Genomic DNA, 21,297 nt, shown 5'->3' on the forward strand with positions numbered 1-21,297 from the left:
AAAGCTACAATGAATTCTCGTAGACAGGGCTCCCACAGCCTAGTCCCAGAAACATGGAAGGCCTAGGTCACACATCCTCCCTTGCCTTCTATCCTCGCCCTGTAGTCTTAGATGTCCTTTCTAACCTGCATCATCCTACTCTGCCGATGAAGTCAGATCTGGTTTCAAACTAAGCATTGTCACATTCCAGATTTAGGAAGCTGCATAAGCTCCTAAGTAATTTTTAATTAAGTTTTGAACTTCATTTTCCTACACTGTGAAACAGAACTAATAATAGTACTTGCCTTATGAGTTGATTGAGTGAGACAATGAGTTTTTAAAGTCCTTGGATCTTCAATGTACATAGCCTAAGGACTTAATAAATGGTATTATTGTTATTGTTACTACAGCAAATTGAATATTCAGTCTGTCTTATACTGACCTTTACCTCCAAGAGGAAGTGACTATGCTTTAGTCATCTTTGCAGACTACATATGTACGATGGTCCCAGGAGTGAGATGGACAAGAAAGAAACTGTTTTATCGTACACATTTTCTGTGCATATCAATACAAAACGATTAGAACTTAGTGGTAAATTCTGTTACAATAGAGGAAGACCCTCACATAATAGATTGCTACAGTCACTATAGCAATGGGTTTGATTGTGTCAGCAGACAGGGTTCAAGCCCATTGTTCTTCGGGTCTCTATGAGTCACAGTCAACTTGACAGTAACAGTATAACATGTTCACTTGACTCATGTCTGAGGAAAGGACATCAAATTTTCTTCCTGGATTAAAGGTAAAGGTAAATTTTCCTTCATTTTTCTCTCACTTCCAGTGGGGTTTTTACCAAGATTAAGAAATTAAAAAAAAAAAAAAAAGAAACATTGATCAAGCCACTGCATGTGGCAATTTCCTTGCCCTGGAGACAGGTCACAAACAGAGCTTCTGGCAAAGACAGGGAGGTGCTTTCTAGTGCAGAGGGATTGCCGGCATGTTCAATTAGAACCACTTGCTTGATGGAGGTTTTTTTGGTTGTTTTTTTTTCCTTTAACACAAAAACATCACTCAGCAGAAGCAGAAGTATTAACTTAAAACAGTTGCCATACATTTATTCTATACTGTGAGTGACTTTCCTGTTCTTTTCCCAAGAGCTGGTTCTCATGAAGCAGTGGAAAAACAATATGAATATATTGGGTGCTAAAGGGGGGGGGTAGAGAGAGAACCAAAGGGTATGAAAGGATACCAATAATGATACTTGTAATATTGCTATTACTACTAGTAATGTTGTTGTTGTTGATAGGTGCTGTGGAGTCAGAGCTGACTCATAGCTGACCTTCCAGTGAATCTTCAGAGGCAATTAATCACACAGGATGAAACTGTCCATCCTTCTCTCAGGGAGGAACTGGTAAATTCCAACTATGTGCCTTGGGATTGCAACACTGCTTCTTACTACTAGGCCATTAGAGCTCTGTAAGTTATAAGTTATAAGATTATAAACTATTAGTAATAGTGCTAATAATATCACTAGTAATAGAGAGGCAGCTTGGATGGCCTAGTGGATAGGAAGTTGCAATGTCAACATGAAGATGTTGTGTTGTTGTTATGTGCCGTCGAGTCGCTTGCGACTCATAGCGACCCTATGTACAACAGTCCTAAACTGTGCTCCGTCTTGTGCCAATCTCATGGTCTCTGACACTCCCATCCCAATTATCCCAGTCATTGAATCAATCCACCTCATGGAGGGTCTTCCTCTCCTGTGCTGTCCCTCCACCCTCCCAAGCATGATGTCCTTTTCCAAGGACCAGTCTTTCCTCACAACATGTCCAAAGTATGTTAGACGGAGCCTCAGATCATGAAGATAGATGGTTTAAATCCACCAGCTGCTCTGCCAAAGAAAGATGTGCAATCTGCTCCCATGCTATTTACAGCCTCTGAAAATAGCTATGAGTCAGTTCTGGTGTACAACAACAGTAGTAATAGAGATGCAAGCAAAATGAAGAAGAAATGACTCAGAGTTTTGCCTGGGATAGAATAAGAACCAGAAGGAAGAAGAGTTTGGCATAAATACTACACGATCACATGAAACACTCTTATTGGAAGGTACAGTGAGGACTTTTCTCATTAAAGTGAGAACTCTTATTGGAAAATACTACCAGACTGGCAAGCCTGACATTTGTACATGTTTTTGCTGGCCCAAAAGGTGGGATAGCAATGTACTCAAGAGTTTGAGCTCAGGGACCCACAAACGTCTCATTTGAGTCTCATTTTAGCACTATATATGGACGCTGCCTTAATTGTGGAGATATTTTCCTGCTAGTGTTGTGGGGATCAGAAGAAATGATACATACATAGTCTAGTTCCTATAAGAGCTACCACAGAGGAGAGACCCATAGTCAGTTCAATTTCTTCCCTGTCTTTCACCTCTGTGCAAGGAGGTGGGTTTTATTCTAGTCAAATCCTTCATAAACTCTTTCCCATTTTTTTATGATACCATTCTTCCCAGATCTGGCAATACGACTTGCTGACTCATAGCACACACATGCATTTTGAAATCTTTATGGCTCCAATAGTCATGTAGATTGGCAGGAAGAGAGGTGTATTATCCTGATAGAAGAACTCCACTTTGAACTCTGCAATTAAGACCACAGCCCCTCTAGTCATCATCATTTCCTGTTAGGTGAGCTAGTTAGTCCACATAGGAAACAGGCAGGGGCATTTATTCATGAGACAACTTGCCTACTGTAGATTTTTGGTGTATATCAAATGGAAAGGCTCATGTTTGCTGATGTTGGTAGAAAGTTGACTAAAGCAGTTTGCTGTTAAGTATTAGACTCATGAAAACATTGCCTTCCCTTGAGCAAACTACAGAGGCACCTGGCTGTCTATACCCCGTTCTTGTGCCACACCTTCCAGAGGAATTAATGGAGCTGAGGAAGGGGTGGGAAAGAGTGCCAGGGGAAGATAAACACAGACATGAGGAGACAGTTTGACTTTATATTGCTCATTGTATTGTTCTCGTTGAGTTGGAACTGACCCATGGCTGATACTACGGCAGGTTTTCAGGGGCAGTTAATCATTTGGGAGGAGATTGCCCATTCTTCCCCCATGGAGGAATGGGTGGCTTCATACTGTGTGCCTTTGGGGTTGCAGCACAGCTTCTTGCCACTAGGCCACAAGAGCTACATATTGCTGATAGCTCTCCAAGAGCTAGACAATAACTAAGGATGATAGAAGAAGAGTTGATGCCTTTGAGTTGTGATGCTGGAGAAGAGTGTTGATCATAACGTGGACTTCCCCAAGAAAACAAACAGGTCTGTCCTGGAGAGGGTGAAACCAACTCGCTCCCTGGAGGAAAAGATTTTGAGTCTCCGGGTCACATACTTTGGGCACAGGGCCAGAAGAGAGCAGTCCTTGAAGAAGGACATCATTAGGAGGGTGGAGGAACAGCATAGGAGAGGAAGGCCCTGGGTGAGATGGATTGACTCAGTGACTGGAGAAATGGGATTAGGTCTGTTGGAGATGATGAGACTGGCCCAGGACAGGGCAGATTTCAGCACCAGTGTACATAGGGTTGCTATGAGTCACAGGCAACTTGATGGAATATAACAATAGCAACAAAGATATTCTTAACTAGCACAATAATTTTAGATTACAGCTTTAGAGGGTCTTAAATAATGAGGTTTGTCTCAGATAGCAAAAAGTCAGAGCCAGTTAAGCACCTTCAAGATGTTAGCAGAGGCTCCAGCTTCTTCCCCTTGTTCTACCAACTTTTGAATTCGTTTTTCTGTGCATGGTTTCATAATGGCCACCATAGCTAGAGAGATACAAGGTTCACTATCAGGGCAAAAGAATGAGGGAGAGAGAAGACATATGCTAAATATATCTGTTTTATTTTCATCAAGAAAACAAGAACTAGATTAGAAGCCCCTAATCTACTTCCCGTTTTCTTCACAAATTGGAACTGGGTCATTTGGTCACCTTGTTAGCTAGTTAGGGGAGTCTGAGAAAGAAACTCAACCTCTGTAACAAAGAACAGTCAGAGAAAAAAACAACAGTCAGAGAAATGGCTTCTCACTGAGAGGTTAGTGATTCAAACCCACCCAGAGGCTCCATGAGAGAAATACTGAGGATCTGTTCTTATAAAGATTATGGATTAAAACCTCTATAGAGTAGTTCTATTTTGTTACACAAGATTATTATGAGCTGAAACAGCAGTGTACACAGTAGAAGATAATGACAAAAACCAGATAAAAAATACATAGAAATTGGATTTAATGCTTTAAAGGAACCTTCACAGAGAAGTTTAGAAGGAGAAAATATGTATATTTAAAATCAGGATACAATTTTCTGATGAGACTAACATGTAAGCTAAGGTTGAAAAGACACAGATGAAGAGTAGGGCAAAGAGTGTTTTAGGGAGAGGAAACGGCAAGTGCAAAGTCTTAGAGGCAAGGAAACCTTGGTAAGGTTGAGAAACTGAAAGGAAAGCCTTGAGAGCTGGGTAAGAAGCCTTGCACTGAGGGCTCGGATGGTGGACTGAGTACAGTGAAATGCCAATGAAAGTTAATGCACCTGAAGCTGGTATAAGGCGCCCACGTGGTACAGTGCTTAATGCAGCAGACTCACCATCCAAAGTTCAATGGTTCGAATCTACCAACTACTTTGAGGGAGAAAGAGGGTACTTTTCTTCCATAAGAAACCTAATGGAGGAAAACAACTATGAGAAATCATTCACCCCAGACAGAATAGCAAAATTTAACAGACCAGCAAGCAACAAATCTTGGCAAGGTTGTGGAGAAACTGGAACCCTTATTCACTATTGGTGGGACTGTAAAATGGTGCAACCACTGTGGAAGGTGGTATGGCACTTTCTAAAAAAGCTGCAAATAGAAATACCATTTGACCCAGCAATTCTAATACTGGGAATATACCCTAAAGAGACCATAACTGACATCCAAGCAGATATATGCACACCCATGTTTATTGCGGCATTGTTCACAATAGCAAGGAGTTGGAAACAACCTAAGTGCCCATCAACAAACGAATGGATAGAGAAACTGTGGTATATTCACACAATGGAATACGACACTGCATTCAAAAACAAGGAACTCATGCAATATTATTCAAAATGGGTGACCCTGGAGGACATTATGCTGAGTGAAGTATCTCAGTCACAAAAGGACAAAGACTGTTGGTGCCACTGTTGTAAAACAGGACTGACCTTGGGGTTGGGGAGAGACTGAGAAAGATGGGCTCAATAATGTATACTGCATTGAAACAGATGAGGGAGAAAACTGTTTAAAAGGGATATGAGATTAGGTATTTTTGTCATGACAGAAGTCTATAATGAAGGCTACATGGTGGAGTGGACCTGGGGGAGGGTTTGTAAAACAATGAAAGAATTTTTCTTTTATTTTTCCAAGAGGGTAGTGTACTACTAGGTGGGAGGGTTGGGAGGGGAGAAAAGTGCAACAATGAATGAATGGAAACCCAAAGTCTCTGTAAATTTTTACTGAAATTAATTAATAAATTTAAATTTTAAAAAAAAGAAACCTAATGGAGGGTCACTCTGGGTCAGAATTGATTTTGCACCAGTGGAGGGTAGTGCTAGTAATAAGTAACTTCAGGAGGTGGTTATAGGTATAAAATCTAAATAGGCCCAAATGTATTTTAAGTTTAAGGCATTTAATAGATTTTAAATAAATTTAAAAAAACCCAACACACCCATCTCAAAAGGGGGAAATATGAAAAAGAATTTCAGCTTCTCAAGGAATCCAGAATTTCTGGAGCCACTGACACTGGATAAATCCATGAGACTATGACCTTGAGAAAATTTTCAAACTAAAATATTCCCTAAGGTCTTCTTGAAATAAAATAAAAGTTTAAATTTATTAGTCTAGAATTAAAGAATATATGCCTTGAGCTCTTTTTTTTTTTCTTTTCCTTTTCTTGTGTACCATCAAATCAAATCTGATTGGCACAGGGGGAGATTGCCCCTCCTTCTCCAGCAGAGCATCTGGTGGATTTGAACCATGTGCCTTTGGGATTGCAGCACAGCTTCTTGCCAGTAGGCCACCAGAACTCTTTTGCCTTGAGCTCTTTTATGGGATCAAATAACAACAGCATCATGAAAGGCAATATGCGTAACTTAGAGGATTTTGCGTTTACCCAATGTGCTACAGTTTCTTTACCCATTCATCTGTTATTGGTCACTTGGGTTGTTTCCATTTCTTTGTTATTGTGAATAATTCTGCAAGAAAAGTTATTGTTGTTGTGTACCATTGAGTCAGAACAGACTCATAGCTGACCTTCCCATGAGTTTTCCAAGCAGTTAATGAAACAGGAGGAGATTGCCCATTCTTCTCTCACAAGGAACGTAGATGTGTGTATATCTGTTCACATAACAGATTTTATTTCTTTAGGCTACATAGCTAGTTATAGAATTGATGGATCAAATTGTATTTCTATTTCCAAATTTTTGAGAAAGTGCCAAACTACTTTCAGTAGTGGTTGCACCATTTTACATTCCTACTAACAGTGTATGGGAGTTCCCATCTCTCTACACCTTCACCAACATTTGTTGTTTATGGTCTTATTGAACTTGGCTATTGTAAGGAACTATGTAAGGTACAGTCACACAATGGAGTACTAGGAAACATTGAAAAACAATGAAGAATTAATGACATTTCATAAATCTAGAGGACATTATATTGAGTAAAATGTATCAGTTACACAAGAATTATATAAGAATACTATTATAGATAGATATATAAATAGAATTATACTAGTAAGTTTACCAGACTTGTAAAAGGAGAGAAGTAGATTAACAAGTGTAGAATAAACACTTATTAAGATGGGTGAGCTCTAGCGGGCTAGTTGCAAGAAGCTGCACTGCAATCCCAAAGACACACCGTTCGAGGTCATCAGCTGCTCCGGGGCAGAGGGATGGACAATCTCCTCCCGTGCAATTAACTGCCTCTGAAAACTTGCTGGAGAGTCAGCTGTGGGTCGGTTCTGGTTCTAATGTACACAACAACAACAAGATGGGTGAAAAGAAAGGCAAAATAGAGTAGGTGGATGATCAGACATGGTGATTATTACAACTGATGTTATAAAACAAAACATGAACAATTAATTAAAAAAAACAATATGCTTTGTAAACTTTTAATCAAATCACAATATTAGAGGTGAAAAATGGAGAGTGAGGATGGCAGCACTACTTGAAGAATGTAATCAATATCACTCCGTTGTACATAAGGAACTGTTGAACTGGTACAGGGTCTGTTGTGTGCATATTCAACAACAGTGACAATAACTAAAAAGAACTGTCTGTATCCTGCTCTGGGGGATAGTGACTGGTGTCATAAAGCTTGCAAGCACTCAGCCAGGATGTATCTCTTGGTCTCTCCCTGCCCAGAGCAAAGCAGAGGGAAGAAAGGCAAAGACTCGTTGATGTCATTAGTGGCTAGCACTGATCTCAAGAACCTCAACTTCCACAACCCTGGGACCAGAAGGACTAGATGGTGCCCAGATACAGCGCTGACCACTCTAAAAAGAGCACAGGAAAGCAGCCTGGATAGTTGTTGTTGTTATGTGCCATTGAGCCACTTGTGACTCACAGCAACCCTATACACTATAGCCTGAAACCTGCTCTATCCTGTGCCAACTTTACTGTTGATAAAAAATATGGAACAAACCCCTCAAAAACACAAAAATGGCTTACAGGTCTGGTAGAGACTAATTGAACCCCCAAAACTATGACCCTTTGTCACCTTTAAAACATGAAGCGAAATTCAACCTTGTGGCTCAACTTTCAGTCAAACAATAAAAAATGAGGCTGCTGCCATTGGTTGTTGTATCTATTCCAACTCATAGAAACCCTCCGTCATGTTTTCAGTATGTAAATCTTTATGGGAGAGATTGCTCATCTTTCTTCTATTGACTGGCGGATTCGAACTGTTGAATTTTGTTCTTGTTATTGTGTACTGTCTAATCAGAACCAACCCATAGCTGACCCTCCAGCAGGTTTTCAGAGGCAGTCAATCACATGAGAGGAGATTGCCCATCCTTCTCCTTTGGAGCTTGAACTGCTTGCCTTAGGAATTGCAGTGCAGCTTCTTGCCACTAAACCACCAGAGCTCCCTGACCTTTTGGTTAGCAGCCCAATATACTAACTACTATGCCAGTAGGACTCCTGGGGTAATTACTAGATAGTTCTAGAAGATGAAAAGAATACCAGGGAGCCACTCACTCCTTAGAATAGCTATAGGATAATATCAAAAGAGCAGCGTTTGCTCAAAGGTAAAACTCAGAAGGAAGGAAGGAAGGAAGGGCTAGGAGAGAAGATTAATGGAAATGAGAGTCACACGGAAGAAGCGAGAAGAACAATTATATACAAATATATAGATAGTGTAGATAATGTAATAAATATGTATAAATGATTGAACGAAAAATCAATTCGCTTTGTAAAATTTCACTCATATAATATACAAAAGAAATTAATGAATGAATTAATAAGACATTAGCTCCAACAGTGCATAAACCATAAAATTGTTATAAAGTGTTCAGATCTTGTGGTCTAGTCTGAGAAGCACTCGAGTTGAGGAGGATCAAGTGATTGAGTGATCAAGACTTAAGAGGTTTTTGCTACTTGCCTATTAATTTTTATTTCTTCATTTGTGTTTATTTCAGTAGTGTATTGAGCGGATTGTTACGTATTGTTGAGTCAGAACGCTAGTGGATTTTCAGAGGCAGTAAATTCTTTGAGAGGGGACTGTCTGTCTTCCTTCTGTGGAGCAGCTGATGGATTTGAACCACAGAACAATTCCTTACAAGATGCAATAACAGATGCAAAGCCCTTAGCCTAAACATAGAATCTCCAGGACACATAGCCAGCACTCAAAGCCTTAGCTAATTCCATGTTCTCCTATGATCTGCTCCATGGCGTCATGCCAGAGAAGATAGGACTTGTAGGGGTTGAGATCCCAGAGAGAATGATCTCAAGCAAAGTTGAAGAAGCATACACTGCAAACACAACAGCAAGTTGGATGAAGTTTCTGGTAATAGACTTTTGCATTAAATAAAAATGTCTACCTATAATCAGAACAGTCAGCTCCTAATGAAGCAAAAAGGAAAAAGTATTTTGCATGATGGAGAAAGCAAAAAAACCCTAGAAAAACCCTCAAGCTTTATTTTAAAAGTGCTCCAGATTAAACTAATGGCTATTCTCCATTTGCTTGGAACTCATTTTAATGAAGATGTATTTAAGTCTGAGATTCATAAAAATTCTCTTTGTGTCTTGCTAATGGATTTTTATTAATGAAAGTGCACTACTGATGTCATTAGGAACCATCAAGTTGGTGCTGACTCCCAGGGACCCTATACAAGACAGAACGAATACTACTCACCCCTGTGCTGTCTTCACAAGGCAGCTGAGTTTGAACCCATTGTTGCTGTCACTGTGTCAATCTCTCTTGTTGGGGGTCTTTTTGGCTCTTTGCTTTATCAAGCATGATGTTCTTCTCCATAAACTGGTCCCTTCTGATACCTTGTCCAAAATACGTAAGAAATCTCTCCCCCCTTACTCCGAAGGAGCATTATGGCTGTAAATCTTCCAAGACAGATTTGCTTATTTTTCTGGCAGTCCAGAGTGTATTCTTTCCCAGCAGCATAATTCAGAGATGTAAATTCTTTTTCTGTTTTCTATCCAGCTTTCAGCATGCTTGTGAGGTGACTTGAAATACCATGATTGGGGTGGGCACATCTTAGACCTCTGATTAACATCCTGGCTTCCACCATTCCTAAGCTGATTTATGCAGCAGACGGGCCCAGGGCAGTGCAGTGCTTGAGTTTTGATTGTGGCTTTCATAGATGTTGATTGTAGATCCAAATAAAATGAAATATTTGACAGCATCACTATTTCTCTCAATTATCGTGCTGTTGTTTATTCGTCCAGTTGTGAGAAATTTTGTGGTTGTGTGTGTTTGTGCGTGTGTGTGTGCGTGCGCGTGGTGGAGTATAATCAATCCAAGGTCTTTGATCATCAGTATTTCAAGACCTCTTCACTTTCAGGAAGCTAAGCTGTATCATCTGCTTATCATAAATTGTTAAGAAGTCTTCCTCAAAGCTCTGTATGTTCATCACATAGGCCAGATTCTCAGATTATTTGCTTTGCATACACACTAAATACATGTGAGAGGATAGAACCCTGATATATATCTTTCTTGAGTTAAAATCACACAGTATTATCCCCCTTTCCTGTTTGAACGCTTGCCTTTTGGTCTATGCATAAGATCTACATGAGAATAATTAAGTGTTCTGGAATTCTCATTCTTCACAATGTTGCTCATAATTCATTACATTTCTTCTAATTAATTGAGTGCTTTTACATAGTCAATAAAACACAGGCAAACATCTTTCTAGCATTCTTTGTTTTCAGCTAGGTTCCATGTGGCATCAGCAATGCTATCCCCAACTCTACATACTTTTCTAAATCTGACTTGCATTTCGGGCAGTTCCTTGTACACTGCAGTAACCATTTTTGAGTTATCCTCTGTGAAATTTTACTTGCATATGGTATGAACGATATTGCTTGACAATTCTTGCATCTTGTTTTAGGAATGACCACAAACATGCATTACTTTCAGTTGGGAGACCAGGTATCTATCTTGCAAATTACTTGCCATGAACAAATGACTCTTTCCAGTATTGCATTCATTTTTTTGAAAATCTCAGCTGGAATTCCAGTAGTTCCTGGAGTCTTGTTTTTTTATCACTGCTTTGCGGGGCACTTGAACTTCTTTCTTCTGTACGGCTGTTTCTTGAGCGTATGCTGCTTTCTGAAATAGAATGGTGACCATTTTTTCTAGTTTGGTGACTCTGTGCAATTCTTCCATCTTGTTTTCTTTTTCAATATTTCCTGTGCTTTTCAAGATTTTGGCCATATTGTTGTTGTTAGGTACTGTAGAGTTGAGTACAATTCATAGCGAGCCTATGAACAAAAGATTCCATTCTGCACCATCCTCACACTTCCTGACACACAAGAGCCCATTGCAGCAGTCATCACGTCAAACCATCTGTTTGAGGGTCTTCCTCACCTTCCTTCAATATTACAACTCTTCCTGAATTAGCAGCTAATGCTCAACCACTATTTCATATCCATGAGAAAATACTTTCATGGTTCTTGAGCTCTGGTGGCCTAGTGGCAACAAGCTGCACTGCACTCCCAGAGGTACTTGGTTTGAATCCATGAGATGCTCTGGTGGAGAAGGAGGGACAATCTCTTATTGTACCAGTTAGATCTGATTTGACAGTTACACACACACACACACACACACACACACACAGAGTTAGGATAAGCATACTCTTATCCTTTGTTTTTGCTCTTCTAATAGACAATCTTGGAAGCAGGAGTGGCATCCACTTCCTAAACAACATGCCTCTGGAAACTCTGAACTTTGAGAAATGACAATAGTTATAGAAAGGCATCAGGTCATTTGTTCATCAGGTCACTATGAGTTGTTCTCGATTCTACTGCAATCAACAACAACAACAGTAGACGATCAGATCAGCCTAATCAAAGTTCAATAAACAAAGAGAAGTGTGTAAGAATTTTTTCCCATATCGACTGTTTTTAGGTTATTCCCAGCAGGTAATAATTTCTTGGCTAGGACGTAACTTTCAGACTTTTCCAACAGATGTGGGAAGCAAATTCCCCTTTCCTGTCCATGTTTTTCCAATTTTCTTGGTTTTTTCCTGCATAGTTGCAGAAAATCACAGACTTGTCATATACACTTCTGCTATTGAATGATTCTACCTTTGACTTCGATTCCTAATAAGAAATTTAAAGAGCTATTTAGGAAGGAGTGGAGATAAGCATTGGCTATTGGGTGTTAAATTCTTTATCCTTTGTCTTAGGGATCTTCTCTATGGGAGTTTGTGACTGGCTGGTACTTCCTGTGAGGTTCTTGAGTGGTACAAATTGTTAAGTAGCTCAGCTTAGAACCAAAAAGTTGGAGGCTCAAGTATTCCCAGAAAATTCTTAAAATCCTGACAATCTACTTCTAGAAAACTCAGTCACTTGTAAATTTTTTTATTTTTTTTTTTTAAAGTCTTGGAAAATATAGCTAAACTCTGACACAAGGGCACAACAGGAATCAGACTTAATGTTTGACTACTGGTTTGGTCCCTTTTCCAAGCTCTCCTCAGCTCTGCTCTTTGTTTCCTCTCAGTGGTGCAGCCCTGCTCAATGATGGTGGGATGATGGTGATGCTAGGGCTGCCCTTAAACATCCTTTGTTCTCCATTGGTGAGAATGGTGGGCCTCATACTGTCACACAGATACCAAGTGAGCAGTCTAGTTGGGCTAGCTTTTCTGCAAAATTGTTTCAGCCAAGTTTGGTCCCTCTGGTGCATAGTAGCTATAAAGGGCAGGTTCTGGAGTCAGGGGTTCAAATTCTGCTATTTAGATACTATTTAGTAGTACAAACTACTTAACATTTTTCACCATAACATGTGAAAATAATAGTAAATTATTAGTTGCTTTGTGAATAAAATGTCCTTAGACCCAGCTGTGAGGATTAATTATACTTAAAACACACTTCTTGTTACTGTTTTAGCCTGAACCTACAGCTATGACAGCTTATGTTTGAGATTAATATCTTTCAAGTTTAGGATGTTTGGATTTTTTTAAAAATAATTTTATTGATTTTCATATAATAATTCCTTTACATTATGTTTCATTCATATACATTGTGTTTTATACAATCTTTAATTTGCATTGTGTTTTATACAATCATTCATATACATTCTACTTTACATTTTAAAAATTGATTTGTTTGTGAAATTTATATACATTGTGTTTCACACTATTCTTCATTCAAATTGTTTTTCATATAATCATTCTCATATATTATATCTTTTTTCATATATTATATTTTATAAAATCAATCACCATTGGACTTTGCCTGTCATTACCTTGTATTCTTGCCCGAATCCTTTCCATTTGCTTTCCCCCTCCCTTTACCCAGCAAACCAACCATGGGGTTGCTATGAGTTGTCGTTGACTTGACAGCACCTAACAACAACAACAACAACAATAATATGTGTGGTATGTGTGTATTTTAAATGGAATCCACTGCTTTACTATTTTCTTTTCTATCACTTAGCTATGTAAGTAGGGAATTCGGGGAATGAGGGAAAATAAAAGTAAAAACATCCTTTAAAATTGTCTTTAAACTAAGTAAGTGTGAACTCCAGAGCATTAGGAATCTGCCATTAATCTCTTTATAAAATAATGAGAATGTTTGAGATGTTTTTAAAAAGCTGGTGTAAACCAGGATAGAAATGAAAGCAGAATGGCCTGTGTCAAGTGTGTGACCTTTTGCTTAGGCGGACTGCAGAACATGGACATTTCACTCTGGGCAATCAGCTTAACCTCTCTCAACCTCATTTATAATGTGAGGATGTTTCTACCCTCCCTAAGGGAGAGTATTCAGGTGGTTAAATGAGAAAAGTCATGCAAAGCACAGGCTACATCACCCTGATAGAGTAGAGCTTCAGCATACACCATACCTGTTTCTCCTGTGTGGACTAGACTCCAATTTGTTTTGAGACAGGATAGAATCCTGTTTCATATCTCAATTCTGAAAGCCTGTGTAAAATGAACAACACACACACACACACACACACACATACTAACAATAAATAATGATTCTAGTTTTCTCTTTCTTTTTACCAGCTAACTGGATATTGCCAAGAGGGGAAGTTTAGTGGACAACTGAAACCCATGACGTTATCTGTTTATGAAGGCCAAGAACCAAGCCAACTTGTCTTCCAGGTAATGACAACCCTTGGGCGCCACTGAATTGATTCCATGGCTTTTTCTCAGTGGACTTTACCCCCTTATCTAATTAGGGAGCAGGGAATAGAGGCAGGGCATATCTCAGTATCAAAATGATTGCAGAAAGCTAAGTTGAACAGTGAGATGGCCTCAGCATTGTAAAGAATTGAAACTATGTCCTCATGCATGATTTCCTTAATTCTCCCCAGGCAAGGTTGCTTGAAACTTTAAGTGCCAGTTACCCACTATGCATTATTTCATTGTTTCTTATGTTGCTTCATAATTCATAGAACAAAAATTTTGATGACTCATATTATGAATATTCTACTGAAGTTATACTATAATAATTTATCCATATTTAGTTTTTAACCATTTAGTTTTACCAATATTATAAATAGTGCTGTTTGTACTTCAAGTATAAGGATCCTTGGTGGCATAGTACATTCCATGGCAGGCTGCTAAGCTAAATATTGGTGGTTTAAATCCACTAGTTGATCCTTGGAAGAAAGATGAGGCCATCTGTTTCCCTTAAGATTTATAGATTCAAGAATCTACTGGAGGGTCACCATAAGATGGAATCAATGCAATAGCAGTGGCTCATATGTTAAGCATGCAGTTTACTGTTCAACGGATATTATTTTAGGGTAAATTCTGTAGGGTAATATTTGTTATCAGTGACTACAAACATTTTATGTGTCAAATTATTTGCAAAAGTATTCTACTAATTTACATTTGCTACCACAATATATGTGCTTTCTAATGTCCTAAGCAACACTGGCTGCTATTATGCTTTAAATTGCTCATTTTAAAAAGGTACAAAATGGGAAGAGAACTTTGTTTGAATTATTGATGGTATTAAATAATTCTTATGTCTACTTTTGTGTCAATAGTGTATTCTTTGGGTCTTAAACATACCATAACTAGCCCATGAATAGTAACTGATGCTTACTTTTGAAAAAGTAACTAAAGGATATTAGACAGTGACTTATCAAGAAGACTGTGACTTTTTGCATTCGAGTTGATTCCAACTCATAGCACCCTGCAGTGGTTTTCTTAGGCTGTAAGTCTTAATGGAAGGATACGGCTAGCTCCCTGTCTTTCTCCTGTGGAGTGGCTGGTGGGTTTAGACCACTAGAATCAGTCACCTTTTGGTTAGCAGAGCAATACTCCTTTAACAAGTACAAGTCACTTTTAAATGGTTTTCCTTAACTCTAAGACATCTTTCAATCTTGTCACACTTTTTAGAAACACTAAGGACGTTCTTTTCATCCTCGCAAGAAATCTACCTTCACCAATATTTCTTAAAAATTAATCATTTCATGGCTTTCAGATATTCCCAAGAAAACTTTACCACAATGACGACAGTTATAGAAAGGCTTCAGGCCTTTTGTTCATAGGGTCGCTATGAGTCATGCTTTCCTTCTTTTGAGTTTTCCTATGAGTGAAATAATGGATTATATAATAATTCTATTATTAATGGCAATCAACAATAATATCAAGTTGACTTTTGTCGAAATATTGAATGACAGTATACCTGATTTCTTTTTTTTTAAATAACATTCAGTTTATTACAAATATTTAGTATTGGCTTCCCATATTTCCCCCCTTTTGTTTTTATCATAATTATGTTCTCATCTAGATGAGCAGTATACCTGATTTCTTAAGGAAATCCAAATATATTTTGAATACTAGCCAGCTTGCAAACAAACTTTTAGAATGCATTAATTAAATAAGGATTTCTTATTTAGAAATTGTGTAAATAAAACTTTGCCTGAAATGAGTGACTTTGTACAAATTCCATAACTTTATTTTTCCTCATATTTTCATCTATTCCCCCCCCCTTTATATTCTGTCCCCTTTAGTTTAAGGCCAAACCTCCTGCTGTGAACTTCAAATTAACTGGGGAGACATATGGAATCTTTGAGATACAAACGGATGGATATCTGTATTATACCCAGGCCTTGGACAGAGAAACAAAAGCTGTTTACAATCTGCAGGTGAGTTGAGACAAGAAAGTTTGCCTGCAACCTCTGCAAGCCTCCTTTGACTTGAAAACATTGCTGGTATACATACCTTCAGCCCTTGTGAAAAATTCTATACAGTCTCCTGATTTTGACTGTCTGGCTTGGAAACCTCCAGGCTCAATTTCTGTTTATCTACAGGGAAGCATAGTCCTAGACTTGGTGACCAAAGTAATTCCATTCGCGTGGTGAAGCCCTCAGCACTGCATCTAAAAGTATGGCTGTACTCAGCAGCCAAGTTCAAGACCAGACCAACATTTCTTTGATTCTGCATTGGCATCTACTAGTGGCTATTGCAGAGACCTTGAACTCACAAAAAGAGTAGGATCGGTTTGGGGATGGTTTTAGAACTTAGAAGAGGAAAAAAAAACAAACTAAAGATCAGAGGGTGACTAAGGGTGACTCCTTTGTCTGTTTCCACCCTAAATTGCCTTCCTGGTTGCTGTATGTCTGAGTACTCAGGGATAGTGGAAAGCTGACTAAGAGAAAAACATGCCAGGTATCTGCAGCTGTTGATTCTGCCACCATAATGGTCCTGTAAGAGGGCGTGCAATTCCATAGCCTCAAGGTCAAGGTGCTTTCATTTGACCCCAAACTGCTGGATAATTAGAGGCATTGTTAACCTGGGTTAGCTCAGTGTCCCCGATTACAATTTAAAATAATTATTGTTATAGTGGCTCAGCTGTTAATGGGAAGATTAGTGGTTCAAGCTACTGCCGCTTCGTGGAAGACAGATAGGACATTCTTCTGGAAAAATTATGGCATTGAAGACGCTACTGGACAGTTGTAATCTGTAGTAGAGATTTATCATGAGTTGGATTAACTGGATGTCCATGGCTTTGGGGAGCTTACTAGATATAAGAAAAAATTTGCTTTCTAAACCATTTTTAGGGAGTTCTGGGGGCCTAGTGGTAAGAAGCTGAACTGCAATCCTGAAGGCACATGGTTAGAATCCACCAGCTGTTCCAAGAGAGAAGCATGGGCAAATTCCTCCTATACGATTAACTGCCTCTGAAAACCAGCCAGAGGGTCAGGCATGGGTCGATTCCAGCTCTATGGTATACAACAACCACAAACACAGCCACAACCCATTTTTGTGTGTACAATTCAGTGATGTGAACTACTTTTCACTATGTTATGCTACCCTCGCCACTATCCACTTCCAAAACTTTGATATTATCATTGAAAACTTTGACCTCTATGCATTTGCCTATATTCTAAATACTTCACATGTGTGGGATTATATAGGTCTACAAAGGAGCTGTTGGATTCCAACCACATACCTTCAGGATTGCAGTGCAATGTGTAACTTCTTACTACTAGGTCACCAGATTTTTTTATATGTACATATATATATATTTATATACTTACATATTTCTTTTTATATTTATAAATTTATATTTTTAGATATATTTATATTTATATATATATAAATAACACAGACACACACACACACACACACACACACACACACACACACACACACACTTGTTGTGTACTGTTGAGTCAGACTCTCCAGAGGGCTTTCAAAGGCAGTTAATCATATGGAATGAGATTGCTCATCTTTCTCTCACAGAGAAGCTGGTGGATTTGAACTTCCAGTCTTTGGGTTGCCAGTGCATATACATAAAGATGTTGTTATTGTTGTGTGCTATCAAGGTAGAACTGACTGATAGCTGACCCTCCAGTGGGTTTCCAGAGCAGAGTCTGGACTGACTTGTAGCTGACCTGCTGGGTTTCCGTGACTGTAAACCACACAAGAGATGTTTATATCAAGTTGCTGCTGATAGATTTAACCCCCAGAGAGTTACATCCTTTGGGTCAACAGTGCAACTTCCTCTGAACTATGCTGCCGCTGAGCTCCCGTGTGTGTGTGTGTGTGTGTGTGTGTGTGTGTGTGTGTGTGTGTGGTGGGGGGGGCGTGTACACACAATTTTGTTTTTCCATTTTATTTTGTACTTGGATTGTTTCCAACTTTTGGTTGTTTGAGTCTTTGCTTTCCTTCTTTTGAGTTTTTCTATGAATGAAATTGTGGATTATATAATAATTCTACTTTTATCTCTTTGAGGAAACACCACACTTTTCTACAGCAGCTGTTCCATTTTTCATTCCCATCAGCAAAGCATCAAAGTCCTTATCTCTCTCTAGTGTTGGAAAAATGTATTACTAGCTTTTCTGATTGCAGTAATTCTGGTGCATATGAAGTTAGCAGCTCCTGTTTTGAGCTTTATGAGGTACTTTTTTCCTTTCTAGTCCACAGACTGTTGGTCACTTGAGTCCTAATTTCCTCTAAGTGATGTTTGCCCACGTGCTGTGGAATCCAGTTTCTCCAGTGTGGTTTCTTTTTCTTTCCCCCTTTAACATCAGGTTGAAGCTCTAGATGCCAATGGAGTTACAGTGGAGGGTCCAGTAATCGTCACCATAGAAGTGAAAGACATCAATGACAACAGACCAACATTTCTCCAGCCAAAATATGAAGGCTCAGTGAGGCAGCATTCCCGTCCAGGTAAAACACTGACCACTGGAGATCTTGGTGGAGAAGTAGAAGGTTATCAGCCAGAAAAGGCAGATTAAAGTGGACAACATTTCAAGTTACCACTTAGTAAGCACTTATTCCAGGGCTGCATCTGTTGATTGAAACAAGTCAATTGGTATCCCATCAATTTCTGGGGCTTTATTTTTTGCCAATGCCTTCTATGCAGCTTCAACTTCTTCCTTTCTTACCATTGGCTCCTGCTTATTTGGTACTTCTTGAAATTTTTCAGCATCAATCAGTTCTTGTTGGTATAGTGACTCATTGTATTCCCTCCATCTTCTTCTGATGTCTCCTGGGACATTCAATATATTGAATTGCCCATAGCATCTTTCAATATTGAGACTTCAAGCTTAAATTTGTTTTTCAGTTCACTCAGCTCGAGAAACGCAGAGTTAATCCTTCCCTTTTTATTCTCCAATTCCAGCTCTCTGCACATTACATTATAATACTTTCTCTGTCTTCTCGAACTGCGCTTTGAAACTTTCTGTTCAGTTATTTTATTTTGGCATTTTTTTTGTTGTTGTTTTTGTTTCTCACCCCTCTAGTGCAATTTTCAGAGTCTCTTCTGACATGAGTTTCAGTTTTTTTCTTTCTCCTCTGTCTTTGTAATGACCTTTTGCTCTCTTCATGGATGACATCCTTGATATTATCCCACGACTCATCTAGTCTTCCATCATTGTGTACAATGCTTCAAAGCTATTCTTAAAATGATTTTAACATTTAGATGGACTGGCTTCAAGATCATATTTTGGTTCTCATGAACTTGTTTTCCTTTTCTTCAGCCTCAACTTGAATTTGCATGTGAGTAATTGATGGTCTAACCCACAGTCCTCCACTAGCCTAGTTTTGACCATAGGTATTAAGCATCCCCAATGATATATCGATAAATATAATCAATTTGTGGAAGGAATCCTACACACACCATCAGATGAGGTCCATGTGTAAAGTCACCATTTGTGTCTTTTTAAAAAGGCATTTTTCAATGAATAAATTATTGAAAATACAAAATTCCATCATTCTATCTCCAGACTTATTTCTATCACCAAGCCCATATTTTCCAACCTGTATTCTTTCTTCATTGTTTCCAACTTTTGCATTCAAGTCACCAATTACCATTAACGTATCTTGATTGCATGTTTGGTAAATTTTGGACTGCAAGATTTGGTAAGAATTTTCAGTTTCTTTCTCTTTGGTTCTAGATGTAGGAATGCATATTTGAATATTTGAATAGTAGTCATATTAACAGGTCTTCCCTGTAAGCCTATGGATAATATCTTATCAGCTACACCATTGTATTTCAAGACAGAACTTGAAATTGACATTTTGGCTATGAAGACAATACCATTCTGTTTTTCATTCTCAGAATAGTATGTCATGTGAAGATCTGACTCAAAGCAGCCAAAGCTAATCCATTTCCTCTCACTAATATTTAGAATGTCAGTGTTCATACAGTACATTTCATTTTTTACAGTTTCTAGTTTTTCAACATTCGAGCTACATACATCCCATGTTCTAATTATTAAAGAACGTTTGCCATTATTTTTCCTCATTTCGACTGACTTCCAATTTGGGCTCTACCATTAATACTGTAACTATCCATGTTCCTCTACAGGGTCTTCAGAGATCTTGTTATTTAGGAAGTAGGTAGCCGAGAGGAGTGAACTGGTTGGGGGGGAGGGAGGGGGGCTGGGCAGGGAGAAAAATGCAACAATGAATGAATAGAAATCCAAAATCTCTGTAAATGTTCATTAAAATTAATAAAAGAAAATGAAAAAAAAAAAGAAGAAGTAGGTAGCCAATCCTGCTTCCTAGTCTATCTTAATCTGGGAGCTCTACTAACACCTGCCCACCATGGGTAATACTCATGACCTAAGGACTCCCTGAGTGGGACAGTTGATGCATTTGGCTGCTAACTTACACGTTGGAAGTTCATGTCTACTCAGTAGCAAAACCGGAAGTCTGGCTATCTCCTTCCAAAAATTCCACCATTGAAATCCCTGTGGAGCATAGTTCTAAGGTTCTGAGGAACTAAAATTAACTGCCCTGTAACCAATTTGGTTTATCTTATTTAAATTTTCCTGCTATAGTTCTGCCTTGACTGCACCCACAACAAAAAACAAGAAGTGATCCTCTGGGAGTTTGTTTCATTATCGCTAGAGGAAATCCCCTCCTGTGAGATTTACTGCCTTTTAAAACACGCTGGAAGTCAGCTGTCTCACACACTGTCCAATTTGACAGTACACAACAACAATAATATCACACTAGGTTTGGGCTTCCTAAGCTTGGCACTATTAATTTCTTGGATCTTTTGTTGTTGCTGTTGTCTTAAATGTCAGAGACTCTACTGCTTTGTAGGATACTAAGTAGTATCCCTGACCTCTGTTCTACCAGATGACAGCATCTGCTCCCAAGTACTCAAATCATTGGAACAAAATTTCTCCACACAAACACACAAACTACACAAATATTCCTTGAAGAGAGACAGGCAGAATGTCCCGCCTTTGAGAACCACTGCTTTAGAATGAGGGAGTTCTCCATAGGGAGCTGCACTAACTCCAAGGCTGGGCCTCTCTCATGGTTTGAGGGCACCAATGACTCTAAAGGAGACAGATAGATGTTCTTCTCTCATGAGATTTATAGCCTTTGGAGTCCGATGGAAGCTCAGAGCTGGTTCTGACTCAATGGCAATGAAATATGTTAGGGAAGAACTAGGACTAGTTAGTGAGAAAAGAAAGTCAAGTTCACTATTTCACATCCTCCCAGAATCTAGATCCCAAAGAATATGTCTAGCTCCCAGTTCTTTCCCTTGTCTTACATCCAACTCCCAGCAATAGCTCATCTCTTCTCTATGCTGTATTGATCTTCCTTCTCTCCCACAAAAGTCCCTCCCTAAAGTACATGTAGTTCAGCAAGTTTGAC

General features: G+C 38.8%; 1 protein-coding gene across 1 annotated transcript in view; it reads left to right on the forward strand.

Moving 5' to 3' along the window:
• The first annotated feature begins 8,930 nt into the window (after positions 1-8,930).
• Positions 8,931-21,297, forward strand: part of CDH17 (cadherin 17, LI cadherin (liver-intestine)) — a 59,939-nt gene continuing 47,572 nt past the window's right edge. Inside the window, exons 1-4 of the mRNA XM_006884627.1 lie at positions 8,931-9,041; positions 13,720-13,818; positions 15,684-15,818; positions 18,210-18,348. Of these exons, the coding sequence (XP_006884689.1) occupies positions 8,931-9,041; positions 13,720-13,818; positions 15,684-15,818; positions 18,210-18,348 (484 nt within the window). The remainder of the gene's footprint in view (positions 9,042-13,719; positions 13,819-15,683; positions 15,819-18,209; positions 18,349-21,297) is intronic.

The sequence above is a fragment of the Elephantulus edwardii genome, unplaced genomic scaffold (assembly GCF_000299155.1).
Source record: "Elephantulus edwardii isolate Elephantulus edwardi_28Jun2011 unplaced genomic scaffold, EleEdw1.0 scaffold00036, whole genome shotgun sequence".
NCBI classification, from domain to species: domain Eukaryota; kingdom Metazoa; phylum Chordata; class Mammalia; order Macroscelidea; family Macroscelididae; genus Elephantulus; species Elephantulus edwardii.